The sequence below is a fragment of the Drosophila ananassae genome, chromosome 3R (genome assembly GCF_017639315.1).
Source record: "Drosophila ananassae strain 14024-0371.13 chromosome 3R, ASM1763931v2, whole genome shotgun sequence".
NCBI classification, from domain to species: Eukaryota; Metazoa; Arthropoda; class Insecta; order Diptera; family Drosophilidae; genus Drosophila; species Drosophila ananassae.
In genome coordinates this window covers 4,168,237-4,183,563 of record NC_057930.1, presented here as the reverse complement: position 1 = coordinate 4,183,563, position 15,327 = coordinate 4,168,237, and the positions used below count along the sequence as shown (strand labels likewise).

General features: G+C 39.7%; 1 protein-coding gene across 3 annotated transcripts in view; it reads right to left on the bottom strand.

Annotated features, from left to right (window-relative positions):
• Positions 1-4,080, bottom strand: part of LOC6505378 (scavenger receptor class B member 1) — an 87,390-nt gene extending 83,310 nt beyond the window's left edge. Inside the window, exons 1-2 of one of the 3 annotated variants that reach the window (XM_044716527.1) lie at positions 3,711-4,080; positions 3,563-3,652 (exon numbers count right to left, since the gene is read on the bottom strand). In XM_044716527.1, coding sequence (XP_044572462.1) covers positions 3,563-3,581 — 19 coding nt within the window. In that variant the 5' untranslated portion in view covers positions 3,582-3,652; positions 3,711-4,080. Of the gene's footprint in view, positions 1-3,562; positions 3,653-3,710 lie in introns of those variants that run through there. The other 2 variants (XM_044716524.1, XM_044716525.1) reach the window with 2 other exon arrangements.
• Between the last annotated feature and the right edge of the window lie 11,247 nt (positions 4,081-15,327).

The window sequence follows — 15,327 nt, the reverse complement described above, 5'->3', positions numbered from 1 at the left end:
CCGCGCGAGATAGAAGAGCACGAAGATCAGGCGAACAAATCGAAGAAGATAATGCAAATGCGCGTGTGACCATGGAGCACTTCCGTCAATCAGAATCGCAAGAGGCACGATATGAACGTAATCAAGAAAGACAATTGCAACGAAAAGAAGCTCGCAGATTCATAGTTAATCGACTTAGAGAAATTGACCAACAACGCCAACAAGTTCATCGAGCATTTACATCAGGGGCATTTCTTCGACTAGCATTCCAGTACGAACCTGATGTTGAATATTCTGCTCATTCCAAAGTGATTATTGGTTCTTTGGATAAGGAATGCCTGTATTGTCATTCACTTAATTTTAAAATGAGCCACTTGGAATGTGTTGCCCATTAGGAAAAGTACAACTACCCAAAATTCAAACACCACCTGAACCATTGCGCGGTTTACTTCTCGGTACAGATACAGATTCTAGCCTGTTCCTGAAGTCAATTCGTACATTCAACTCATGTTTCCAAATGAGTTCGATTGGAGCAACTGAAATAGTGTAGTGCATCACAAAGTTGGCTCATTGCTGCCAACGCCGAACGAATCTCATACATTTTTACAAATCTACTTTATGGGTGGTGAGGACTCGACAAGTGCACTCGCCAATCGTGTGGATGCACGTTGCGACTACCATAATCTCAATTCACCGTTTGCCAGCCGTATCATCGGCGAGCTGGACGCTCTGTTAAATGAGCACAATGACTTATTGAAATTATTCAAATCACACATGCACAAGCTAGAAAGTGACAATCATGCTATTGTCATCAATCCTGATAGAACACCAGTTGGAGCACCTGTTGTTAACGACGTTGCTGGAATCATGGTTGGTGACCGTACAGCTACGCGACAAATTGTGATTCGAAGAAGAAATAATGATCTTCAGTTCATCAGTGACACTCACCGTTCATATGACGCCCTCCAATATGCATTAATTTTTTCAACATTTTGAATGGGAAGTTTCGAGGCAAAAATGTGTTATTGCCACGAATCCCCATGATTCCTACAGATGTACCAATTGAATTCAAACGGACTTAATTTCCTATTCGATTGGCATTCGCTATCAATAAGTCACAAAGCCAAACATTATCTGTATGTGACTTAGATTTGGAAACACCATGCTTTTCCCACGGACAACTATATGTGGTATGTTCTCGCGCGGGAAAACCATCCAGTTTATTTTTGCTGGCTAAAGACGGACTAACCAAGAATATTGTGCACTCCAATGCGCTGAGAAAATAATCTTATACTTATTGAACCAAAAATAATGTTTCTAGAAGAAAAATATATATATGGCAAAACAACGTTTGCCGGGTTTTCTAGTAATTATTAAGTTAAGAAGTTAATCTTGTCAGTTCTGTTAAGACTTTTAATAAGAAGATTTTATCATCCCAGCCTACCATAAACTGCTGGCTATTCGAATTCGTTGTAAACGCTATGACGGGTTCACGGCTTCATTTTCCCATTAATTTAAACCTGCTTAAAAGTCACTCAACACATATTAACCAACCATCTTCAATTTCTTGCAAGTTTTCTAAGAAGCAAAGAGTGCAAAAAGACAAATAATGGGACAAACTGGTTTCATTTGGGAATTTTGTTAAAATTAGTTTTCGTGTGTTTCGTTCATTTTTGTTAATTGATCAAATAAAAACAATATCTTTCTATATATCATTCATTTAGATCGGAAGTAAAAAAAAAAGGTTAATTCTTTGACTATATGCAGTTTGCCACTGCGGAGTGCCTTCCGCAGTACATATGTATATACACACAAATATATATTTTTATATATATATGAATATATATATATATATATATATATATGAATTATATATATATGAATATATATATGAATTCTTTTTTTTTTTTTTTTTAGCCACAAAACATAATTGGTTATGTTTATACCCTTGCAGAGGGTATTATAATTTTGGTCAAAATGTGCAACGCAGTGAAGGAGACATCTCCGACTCTATAAAGTATATATATTCTTGATCAGGATCACCTCCTGAGTCGATATGAGCATGTCCGTCTGTCCGTTTTTACGAAAACTAGTCTCTCAGTTTTAAAGCTATCGAGTTGAAACTTTGCACACACCCTTCTTACTGGTACTGGTAATATAACTGATTGATCGGAAATGCCATAACTTTGTTGTTTTTCAAGTTAGAAGGATGGGACTTTTTAAGCATTTTAATTTAGGCAAACCTATCCGATCTGCCAAATTTCATAAGGATCGCCCGTCTATATCTGACTGCGACTCAACTGCAAGTATATAAACTTCGGCTCCGCCCGAAGTTAGCTTTCCTCTCTTGTTTTTTTTTAATTTAGGAATAAAGTGTGTTTATTCAGCATAATTCCAACTTATTTTCTTCTATAATCTAGTTTATTCGGCATCTTATCATCTGGAAACATTGGTTGTGTATATAGCATGATGAATTTTTACTTGTAAAGCAAATTTTTGCTCCGAAAGTATTTTTTTTGGAATATTTATAATTTATAGGGTCGGAGATGTCTCCTTTACTGCGTTGCACACTTTTGACTAAAATTATCCATTCTGCAAGGGAATAAAAAGACCTTCCAAGCATCTATTTTCAATACGACCAAAGTTATGACATCTTTGATAGTTCAGTTATATGGCAGCTATAGGATAGAGTCGGCCGATTTTGATCAAATTTGACAAATCAAATGCTTCGGCTTAGTTTTCCGATCCTCATGAAAATTTCACAGTCAAATCAATTTTCTAATAAAAATGTTTAATATAGCCTCAAGCATTTTAAAAATAGCAAGGTTGTGCTATTCGCAATTGTTTAGTTATTTGGCAGCTATAGGATATAGTCGGCCGATCCTTATGAAATTTAGCAGATCGGTAGAAATACCGTAGAAAGTCCCATAATTCTAGCTGAAAAATTAACAAAGTAATATCAATTCCGATCGTTAAGTTATATGACAGCTATGAGCAGTCGTAGCAGTCGGCCTGTTCCTTAAAAAAAAGTTATGGCATTTCCGATCAATCAGTTATATGGCAGCTATAGGATATAGACGAGCGGTCCCGGCCGTTACGACTTATATACTGCCTGCAAACAAAAGAAGGATGTGAACAAAGTTTCAACTTGATAGCTTTAAAACTGAGAGACTATTTTGCGTAGGATTTAAGATTTTCTACGCGTGGTATATTTGGCCAAAATATCTTATGTACAAAATTTCATAATGATCGGACGACTATATCCTATAGCTGTTATAGAACGATCGGAATTGGCATAACTTTGGTGTCTTTGAAGCTAGAATGATGGGACTTTCTACGGATTCCAATTTGGGCAATCTTATTTGTTCTGCCAAATTCAGGTTCATCCGGATCGGCCGACTATATCCGATAGCCGCTATATAACGGAACGATCGGAAACGGCATAACCTTAACTGCAAGGGTATATCAACTTCGGCTCCGCCCGAAGTAGCTTTCCTTTCTTGTTTTTTGTGATTTTCGTAATAAAATTTTTGATTAAATTTCGTTAATGTAGAGAACAAAACACAATAATATTAATACTTACACCTTTTTATAAAAATCATTTTTCCGTATTTTAGTTTCGTATTTCGATAATTTCGTAAGCGACTAAGTATATTTAAGCTTTTTAAAACATCTAAGGGTGCAACAATTTTTTTTTTATTTTAGTGTGACACAAAATATAAAATACATACATATTTGCTCTACAAAAAAAGAACTTCTTAAGTTGAGATTGGTTACTGTTACTGTTACGGAATGGTTTCTGTTTTCAATAAAAATCCTCAGCTCAGTCAGAAAATTTGTGTTTAAATTTGTTTTGTTTATAAAAGCAAAAATATCTTTAATTATTATTTTCAACTTTTATTTAAATAATTTTCAACATCAACCAAAAAATTTTAATTAGCAAATGGAACACAACCATTAGGATAGAAATTATTAAAAAGAGGTGCAATAAATTAGATATTGTCAAAATAAACTTATCAGAGAATTGGTTAAACAACGACGCCAATACCAACGTGACATTGTTGTAGAAATGAAGGAAATGAAAGGCGAACAGATAAATTGTGGAAAAGAACTTGGAAGCGCCTTTCCTGCATCGTACTTATATACATATGTTCATATCCATACATACATACATATGTTATCTATATTAGTTCTCTTTACTTCATTTCCCAAGTAACGGGTATTGGCTCGGAAGCTAAATAAATACATTACATGTAATTGTATTTATCTTAAAATTGCTAGTCATGTTTTTGTATGGATGTATGTGCATATGTATATACATAAGTTAATAATAAGGAAATAAAGAAGAAATATCGCAGTATAACAAGAAGAATACATAGTAGGAATCATGAAATTGTTTATTTAAGGGTATTTTTATTTTATTAACTATGATCTGAATTAAAAATTTTTAATGTATATTAAATGTATATTAGTATAAATACGAATATTTATTTAATATATGGATTCCTGTTGACCGGTCGGAGGTAATTTGATATTTTAAAAGTCTTTAATATAAGGTCTTTAAAATTTGATTAAAAAACTATAAATAAATAATAAGTGTGTTGAAAAATCAACTATGTTATACTTAAAGGTCTGTAATGTACCATTCAACTCCAAAATTAGGTACTTTCCAACCTCCACACATACATACTTCCAGCTTTCATTCTCTACACACGAACGAGCATGGTTTTAATGCATCTAACCATTTCAGTCTATTCCCAAGTTCTTAAAGCAAAACCTAACTTTTTTTTTTTTGGTTTTTAATTATTTATAAAGGTGACTATTAAATTAAAATCGATTAAATAATAAAGTATCAAAGAAAAATTTTGAAAATAATTGTACAATTTCTTCCAGTTTACAATAAAAGTTTTTTTTTACACATTTACATCAGTTTACATTAAATTCCTGCAATATATATTATTTAATAATATATATTATATAAAAATTAATAATATTATTTAAAAGTATACACGTATGTACACATATATGTAAACTTTCGCACAAAAAATATGACTTATGGTTAGTTGGTGGTAATAACTATGATATGATTAGTTTTCGAAAGGGATGCCTAAAAATAATATTATTTTATCTACTCTTATCGTGTGAATATTTCACTTAGAATTTTGGTGTGTCACATATTGTATTATGCAGGCTGTGTAATTGCCTATACCAAAATTTTTTTAAGAAAATATTTTTAACGTTTAGCGAAAAAAATACTTCTAACCCTTTTAGTAAAAAAAACCTAAACTAACTTAATGTTCAGGTGGAATAAATGTGGTTATTTTCAAGAGTATATTATAAAGAGGTCCAAAATACTTAAAATACAACTCTACTACTACCGAAAAATTTTTCAGTATAGTATAATAATCTTATTAAATTAGTTTTGAGTATGGTATATTGGAGTACATAAGAGTTAGTGAATCATGATCAGAGTATTGTACAACAGTTTGGGTGTGCTTTCCTCAGCATCAATTCATGAATATTTTGAAGATATACACTATACCCTTTGCAGAGTGAAAAGTGCATCTCATATGGCTCCATTAACAAGACAATATCCCAAAAGGTGTAAGAGGAATGGCTAAGAGTAAAATCTGTGAGCGTCTTCGGATATTCTACTTAGTGTGACCTTAATCATATAGAAAGTATTTGCTCTGACGTCAAGGAGCAACTAGGTTCTAGTCCTATACTAACTAAAGTCGGATCATTTTAAGAAGTTATACAAAAGTTATGAATTAAAATTGTTATGAAAGGACGGCTTTAGTCAAACTTCCCCTCCGATATCATATTTGCACCGACACCCTTCCTTTTATGAATGATATCATAATCGAAAGGTATTGTTATAACCTTGCAAAGGGTATTATAATTTTGGTCAAAAGTGTGCAACGCAGTGCAGGAGTCATCTCCTCCTGAGTCGATATACGCATGTCCGTCTGTCTGTTTTTACTCGAACTTAGCCTTAGTTTTAAAGCTATCGACTTGGAACTTACACTTATATGACAGCTATTGGATAAAGTCTACTGCTCCTTAGAACATTTGGAGGTCGGATTCGTATCCCAATTCCATTCCAAAATGGAATCCATAAAAAATCCCATCCTTCTAGCTTAAAATACACCAAAAGTTTGCCATTCCCGATCTATCAGTTATACAAATCAGGCAGCTCCAGGGTATAGTCGATAGATCCGACTTATAAACTGCGTGGAAGGAAAGGAGGATGTGTGCAATACTGATCAAAAATATGCGTATACACTTTATCTTTCTTTGCGTTGCACACTTTTGACCAAATTTATAATACCCTCTGCAAAGATAAAAATATAATCATTTTATTTATGTTGTGTTTGAAGATAGCCTTGGAGTTGACGCAACTTATCGCCATATATATATCACTTACAATATATACACACAATACACTACTGCAAGATATGGTCCTATAAGTGAAGCTATTATTTTATGTAACCAGCTGTGAAGCTTGGAGTTATCTTCATATGTATGTATATTTAATTGGCAATATTTTGGTTTTTTAGGTTAGCTCCGATGTTTTTCCAAGTAAGTACAAGAAGTTTCCAAGGCTTACAAACTGACTTCATTTGCACTGACTATAGTATAGTATTGGACTTTGTTAACCATTCGCTTATTTTAAGTAAACTCAGACTTTTGGGATTCCCAACTGAGATTCCTCATTTAGATATCGAGCTACCCATCCGAAAGAACCCAACGTGTCTTCTTTAAAGATGTTCACTCGCAATTTTGTTGTTCCCCAGGACCATTACGTTGTACATTGTTTATTAACGACTTGCACACTAGTAAAGCTTTGCCTTCAGTATAGATATACTAGTGGCCAATTCAAGCTTGAATCCGACTTGAACAAATTTCATTATTGGTGTTTAGTAAATAATGTAAGCGTAGTATATCATTATATAAACTCAAGTTATTTTATCGATCTAGCCTTCACCAGGCTACATACTTTCTCTGGATGGAGAATATTAGATTTGTGCATCGTGCATGTGCAGATTTGAAACTTAAATTTAGCGACCATATATAACAATGGTTAATAAATCATATTTTTATTAAAAGATGGCCAAAATTAACATAAGGAAAGCTTACTTCGGGCGGAGCCGAAGTTTATATACCCTTGCAGTTAGTTAGCAGCTGGTATTATTATACAGGGTGCTCCATCTTTTATGTCAGTGTGTAAAAATGGAATAACTTTGAGAAAAAACAACCGATTTCTATAAGTAATGTATTTTTATTCAGTTTGGTTCCCTACAATTTTTTTGTGCTAGTTTTTGAAAACATTATCAATTAAGTGGCCACCTTTATTAGCAATTACAAAATGACTCCTGACTGGCTCCTGGGTAAACCTCTCCAAGCGACGCAATCATGCGCTTGTAGAGGCTTACAGACCTCGCATCTTGGCACGCTATCATCTTGATGCTACCCTGGTACCACCCTGCGTCTTCGCAGTCCGGTGGAGGTCCTCCGCTCTTGAGCATCTCCTCCATGAAGCGCCCATGCAGCTCATTCACCACCCATCTTTGGAGGCCATCTTTGGAGCCGTTGTCAACAACCCCAATGATGGTCCTACCCTTAGTAACCTCGGCGAAGGATCTGTTACTCTGTTGCGTCAGCACCTTCTTCTTCGCCAGGGGCGCTCCACCATCAGTCGACCTCTGCCTCTTCGCACTTTGTGCGCTATCCTTGGCAGAGTCGCCTACTCCTGTCGGCTTCTTCGAATTCAGTCTCACTCCCGCTTTTGCTGGCTGAAAGTCAGGCAGGATTTCCCTCGCCCACTTTATTATCTCAGCCTGATCGGGGTTAGATTCCGCCGATGCGTCTGCCCTCATCAGAATGAAGGCCGCTCTCCTCCTATCCTTAAAGGAGCCTTTCCGCTGCAAGGAGCCAGCAGTCGCCGGACCGGGGTCTTTCTTAGGGATAACGCAGGTGCAAGAGGAGCTCGACCCTGGGATCTTGCCCCCACACCGTTCGGTGGTCCCATAGTGGGCCCCGTTTTGGGGGTCGGTGCCTTGGCATGTCCCCCTACACCGGCGCAGCTCGCCTCCGGACGTTGTCCCTCAGTGGGGAGCTTCGCCATCCCAGCATCTCTTTGGCCTCTGTCTGCCTTGAAGATTGACGGATCCATGATCCCATTTCCGGACTTTCTTGGGGAGTTCCGTTCTCCACTGTTTTTATTTATATTTTTATTCATGTTCATATTTGGACCCACGAGTAGGCGGGAAGGGGTTCGTCCACCATGACATAGCCCGCTTCAAGCCTGATTGAAACTGAGGGGCGGCCGGTCCCCCAGAGTCCGCATATTAACGTCCGTGCACCCCCGGACATGCATCCCTCGGCATATGCTGTTCCACCTTGGATTGGAGTGATTTGAGGAAGGGAGTGTTCTTCTCCCCGCCCGACTACGATTCGCCAGCGTCCTCGGCAGAGACATGACCTTACCGGGACCTGTTACCAGCCGCCCTCACGTGGAGAGTATAGTCGCACTACCAGCGGTGTACACAGTTACGGCATATGAACTCATGCGTTGCAGTACCCGTTGGCTGACGGCCAACTATAGGAATTATATTTTAGTGATCTAGCCGTGGCTGCCTTCTGACATCCTCCCCCAGTTGAGGCCTGTCCTTCAACTTCATCCTTAAGGGGAAATAGGCAAAGCTCAGCCTTTAGTTTCAGTAAGAAACTAAACTAAGAGCTTATTAGTTTCAGTAGCGGTTCTAAAACCCGCCACTTGAGATATTCCCTCTCGGCCGGAGACTAGATCCATACTCCTGGCCAACGACTACTTTATAATGTGAGCTGTGGCCACAAATGGCCTTCTCTCCACGTATGAACCGCTTCTACATACAATCCATCCAAGCCGGGTTTCCTGCAACAACAGTAGGCCAGCTGAGAGCTGCATTTGCCCAAAACACAGCAGCTCATAGAACAGACTGGTTCCGATAAGTACATCGGCAGGAAAAACTTGGAATCAGCTGTAGTGAGGTAGGCCGGAATATTCTAATTGGATACATCCACGCTGAAACTATGCTGGAGGTCAGTGATATTCGTGGCGATGGCAGTGTTGACAAAGGGAATATTCGGTGAAATGGGACCGTAATAGCACATCGACAGAGAATGCGTCTGTCGCGAAGCCATTTTCGCCAATTCCGGACACTTCCATGCGAATTTTGCATCTCCAAAGTTGCTGCTGACTTGCCAGTCGAGACGCAATCATGTGGATCTGCGATCCTGAATCCAATAGAGCAATTGCAGACACTGCCATGTAAGATTTGCGTCTACGATGCTGCAGTTGACTAGCTAGGCGGGAAATAATCACATAGAGCTCGGCAAGGAACAAAAACACCAGCGCGACTCCGAACAAGTATGTTCTCTGTAGCAAGTAAGGCTATCTCACCGCTGCGACCTTGGGTAACCGCGGCATTAGCCGCGGATGGTGAAGCGCCCGTTGGCTTGGCGCACTCAGCAGTGGCTGATGCATACGGCACAACTGAAGAGAGCCCTCGAAGCGATGCCACTTCACGTTTCCGAAGCCCAGAATCCCGTTCTCATAAACCAAAAATATTTACCGACGGTTATTAAATCGTTTTTCTTAGATATGTAACGCGACATCATAATTCTCCTCGGAGATGAGTCCCGAAAACAAGATTGCTACATCTGCAGTTTTTCCACCTTAATTATGTGAGGATTGCAGCCCACGATTGTTGAGAAAGCCGAGTAAAAATCAGCCCACTCCAAATCAGCCAGCACGGCAAACTATTCAAGGTACGTTACTGATTTCTTCGTAGACATAGATGGAGAAATCGGAAAGGAACGAATGGAAGTATGCCGATCCTGGGTGGTTGATTCTACTAACCCTAATGCATGAAAGACTGGATATTGTGGTCCTTCGTCTATACCCACCCTTCCATGTAGACGTCTCACTAAACAGTGGGAGGTCTCCCCATATTCAACTGCAATGTTCGGATCCGAAGTGCTCTAAGTAAAAGAAATTATTTCATGTTCATTTCATATAATTGGATATTCTCAAATGGGGCGGTACTAAACTAGAATTACAACTTATCTTTATAGTATGGAATAGAACGGCAGAACATAACAGGGATTTCCCATTGTACTTATATGTATGTTAGTATTACTCTTTGTTGTTTACTCACTCAGTTTTTCCGATTCTGCATCCATCGTTGGGCGCAAGATGCCTTAGGAGATCTTTGCTGTTGACTTTATGCCATAAGAAAATCGTACAATCGGGAAAAGACCTGGCTGATCTCTCTTTCGAGGTTGGGTTGGTTTGCTTAGAGACTAAATTTAAAGATAAGACTTGTTAATTCATACTCGCTAAAGACTATATCTATGCTGTATTAAGAAATTTATGAAACAGAATTTGTAGTAATAAATTTTATAAAATAGAATTTGGCGGGGCGCAGCGGCATCCGTTGGTTGTTACTGCAGCTGTTGAGCGACACCTTCACGCCAATCGTGGAGAAGATCAGAATTGCACTACGGCGCACCATGTGTGTCCCACTGATTCCGCGGGAGTGGCTTTGGTGGTGCTACTGCCTCATGACTAACCCGACGACCGATCCGAGGCCACACGGAGAGCCTATCCGGCTGATCTTGGTCAATTATGTGCTACCTGACAAGGGATTGGTCAGGATATAAACTTGCACTATTAAAATTTTTAGAGAATTTTCTGCCCCAACACAAACACAATCAGTTTTTTTAATTAAAATGTCTTAAATTTTCTGAATTGCTTTCACTGCCCCGGCTCCGTTTATTTGGTCTTATATTCTTTTTTTCTTACACTACACGTGTCTTGGCGAGATTTTCTATCACTTTACAAAATGTTGTCGGATACTCCTCGCTCGGCAAAAGATCAGAATAAAATGAATTTTAAGAGCGTGGGTATAAACAGATATTCCCTGCTGCAGTAAAACTTCCCTACCTAACGGTAATATCGTATGATTTTCTACCTACTTTCGGTCAGTGGATGCGTGGGTAACAGGGCTTTGCTTCTTGGTAATTTTGTTCTCCCCTTCTTCTTAATACAGTAAGGGTAAGAAATATTATTTTTAAATAGGGTGTTCGCTACACACCCTTCCCCTACCTAGGTAGCACTATAACACTAGGCGAGTACCCAGTTACCAAATATCCTTGGCATGATATTTCCCTATTTCCTTGCCATTCATGTCCTCCAGCAGGTAACATGATTGGCCTAGTTTCTTCTTAATTCGGGCTCCAACTGGGGCAAGCTTGGCGTTAAAATTTCTAAGAGCGGCATTTATGCTACCCAAAAAGGTCTTGGAAAAAGCTCTAAGGGCTGGATTTATTGACCTATTTACGCGTTCCGCTGCATTAGACCGTGGGGCTTATACATCAATGAAGATTTGTTGCACACCAAAATTAGAAAAGAAGTCAGTGAGTTCGCGACTCTTGAATTGAGTTCCGTTATCACTAACGATAATTTCGGGCACTCCAAAACATGCAAATTTTTTTGCGCGGTTAACACTACATACGTACAGCCCACCTCCCGTCCAACCGACCGAGGGACGCTGCCGCGTAACGTACGGCTTGAATCGCGGGAATAGATCCGAGATAGATAAGCGAGGATTAGGAGAAAAATATTACGAGGAAGAGTGTTGCACAGATAAGGCGGTTAATATAAGCGATTTAACATTGTTAGTAGAGCAAAGTGACAAGATGTGGTAGAGACCATTGTAGTCCGAACATAATACCCTGAACGGATCGTGTTGGGCATATGTCGAACTACAATGGCTGAGGAGCAGAGGACGAAAGTTTCTGGTCCTTCTACTAGGAATGTTAAAATTTAAGCGTGTTAGTAAATGCTGGCTGTCTATATTTCCATAAATAAGATTATATAAAAACATGACACCCAGCATCGTTCTACGATTTGTTAATGATGGTAAGTTGATTAGTAAAAGTCTACTATGATAAGAGGGGAGGTAAAGATTTGCATCCCAATTAAGTCCCCTAAGCGCAAAAGTAAGGAAGTTTTTTTGTACAGATTCAATGTGATCTTGGTGTACTCCATATTGAGGACTCCAGACACACGATCCATACTCAAGAATCGGACTGATGTATATAACGTTTTAGTTACGTACGGGTCATTAAATTCTATTGACCATCTTTTAATAAAACCAAGCACACCCATAGCTTTATTAACCATGGTAGATACATGGTCGGTAAATTTAAGTTTCAAATCTAATAGGACACCTAGATCGTTAACCTGAGTTAATCGTTCTAAGGCGTTCCCATAGAGAAAGTACATAGCCTGGTGAGGACTAGATCGGTAAAAAGACATGAGTTTACATTTCGATCCATTAAGCTTTAGGTTATTTGCTAATCACCAATTTTGAAGTTTATCCAAATCGGATTGAAGTCTAGACTGGGCGCTAGTGAATTTAATACTGAAGGCATAGCTTAACATCATTCAGCGTACATAAGTACAAGTGAATTAGTTAAGGCAAGGGGCAAGTCGTTAATAAACAGAGTAAAAAGTAGGGGTCCAAGATGGCTTCCTTGGGGCACCCCCGATGGCGCGGACTAAACGCGAGGTAACATCTTTAAAGAAAACACTTTGGGTTCTCCCTGATAAGTAGCTCGAAATCCACATAAGAAGATCAGTTGGGAATCCCAAAAGACTGAGTTTACTTATAAGAAGCGAATGGTTAACAGAGTCAAATGCTTTACTGAAGTCAGTGTATATGACGTCTGTTTGTAAGCCATTCCGGAAGCCATCCGTGATAAAAGATGTTAGCTCCAATAAGTTTGTAGTGGTGGAGCGGCGCTTCATAAAGCCATGCTGGCACGGAGTTATTATTGAACTACATAGGTGTTGCAAATGTGGAGTGATAAGTTTTTCAAAAATCTTTGGAATTGCTGACAATTTAGAGATGCCTCTATAATTAGCAGCGTCGGATTTTTTCCCTTTTTTATGCAGCGGAATAATGAAGGATTCCTTCCACATAAGGGGAAAGATCGAAGTTTCCAGCGATAGATTAAAGAGTTTAACAAGCGGTTTGCACAGTGCCTCGGCGCAGTACTTCAGAACACAGCCTGGTACTCCATCAGGGCCTGGCGAATACACGGGCTTGACCTTAAGAAGATCCGATAACACACCACTTTGATCGAAAGATGGGCAAAATATAAGGTTGGCTGATTGGATATTATAAGTGTAAGGCTGAGCTAAACTGCTGCTAGGTGAATAGGTAGTTTTAAAAAACTGTGCAAAGAGATCGGCCATTGCCTGATCGGTGTTCGCATAAGAGTTCTCAAACGTAAGCAGTGGGGGAAAAGATAAATTTTTACGCTTAGTGTTTACAAAGTTATAAAACTGCTTCGGATCCTGAGTAAACTGAATCCTGCAGCGGCGAATATAACTCCTATAACATTCTGCGTTATGCACGGTGAAATTGGACCGAGCTACTAAGTATCTTGAATAACTAACTGTACAGCCAGATAATCTATGTTTGTTTAAAAGTCTACTCATACTATTCTTTAAATTTATAAGGTGCCTTGTATACCAAGGCGGATTCGTTGAAGCGGACGGATATTTCCACGGCACGCAAGCGTCGAAAAATATGTTCAAAGTGTAATAAAATTTTTGTAATGCGATGTTTATATCCTCGCATGCCAGTAAATCAGACCAATCAAATTCCAAAATTAACTTATTTAATTTCGTAAAGTCAGCCTTACGAAAGAAACGAACTTTCTGAGATTTAACTGTACACTTAAGGTCAAAAAAGTAATTATTTTCGATTGAAACCTCAAGAGTGGGATGATATGGATCCTCAGGGTTAGAAAGAGGCAAAGTTCTGGAAAGAGTAATTCCATCAGGATCAGAAACGAAACATAAGTCCAACAGCCGACCTAAAGAATTTCTAACGTGGTTAATTTGCACGAGTGACATGTCGAACATGCCCTCAGGGAAGTCATGGTGGGAGTTAAGCTGTAAAGACGGTGAATTATCAACATTTGACCACATAAGTTCTGGGATATTAAAGTCACCCAGAGCTATCAGCTGGTCACCATCAGACAGACGATCGAAAACCAAATGAATAGCGGACAAATGTTGCCAGTATGTTGGCGGTTCGGACGAAGGTGCTATGTACGAACAGGTAACATACAAAGATTGATCGGACAAAGTGATTTTGATGCAAAGAAATTCAATGTCACCAAACTCTTGTGATTTTACCTCTTCAGAAGCGAATTTGGAGTCTACAGAAATTAGCACTCCTCCTCCCCTTCGCAAAGTTCTATCACATCTAAAAGTGGTGTACCTACTGGGAAAAACTTCGGAGCTTAAGATCTCCGGCTTTAACCATGTTTCTGTAAATCTTATAATGTGGGATGCAAAAAAAGAACTATCAGAATACAGTTTGGCAGGATTTCCCTCGCCCACTTTATTATCTCAGCCTGATCGGGGTTAGATTCCGCCGATGGGTCTGCCCTCATCAGAATGAAGGCCGCTCTCCTCCTATCCTTATAGGAGCCTTTCCGCTGCAAGGAGCCAGCAGTCGCCGGACCGGGGCCTTTCTTAGGGATAACGCAGGTGCAAGAGGAGCTCGACCCTGGGATCTTGCCCCCACACCGTTCGGTGGTCCCATAGTGGGCCCCGTTTTGGGGGTCGGTGCCTTGGCATGTCCCCCTATACCGGCGCAGCTCGCCTCCGGACGTTGTCCCTCAGTGGGGAGCTTCGCCATCCCAGCATCTCTTTGGCCTCTGTCTGCCTTGAAGATTGACGGATCCATGATCCCATTTCCGGACTTTCTTGGGGAGTTCCGTTCTCCACTGTTTTTATTTATATTTTTATTCATGTTCATATTTGGACCCACGAGTAGGCGGGAAGGGGTTCGTCCACCATGACATAGCCCGCTTCAAGCCTGATTGAAACTGAGGGGCGGCCGGTCCCCCAGAGTCCGCATATTAACGTCCGTGCACCCCCGGACATGCATCCCTCGGCATATGCTGTTCCACCTTGGATTGGAGTGATTTGAGGAAGGGAGTGTTCTTCTCCCCGCCCGACTACGATTCGCCAGCGTCCTCGGCAGAGACATGACCTTACCGGGACCTGTTACCAGCCGCCCTCACGTGGAGAGTATAGTCGCACTACCAGCGGTGTACACAGTTACGGCATATGAACTCATGCGTTGCAGTACCCGTTGGCTGACGGCCAACTATAGGTATTATATTTTAGTGATCTAGCCGTGGCTGCCTTCTGACATCATCCCCCAGTTGAGGCCTGTCCTTCAACTTCATCCTTAAGGGGAAATAGGCAAAGCT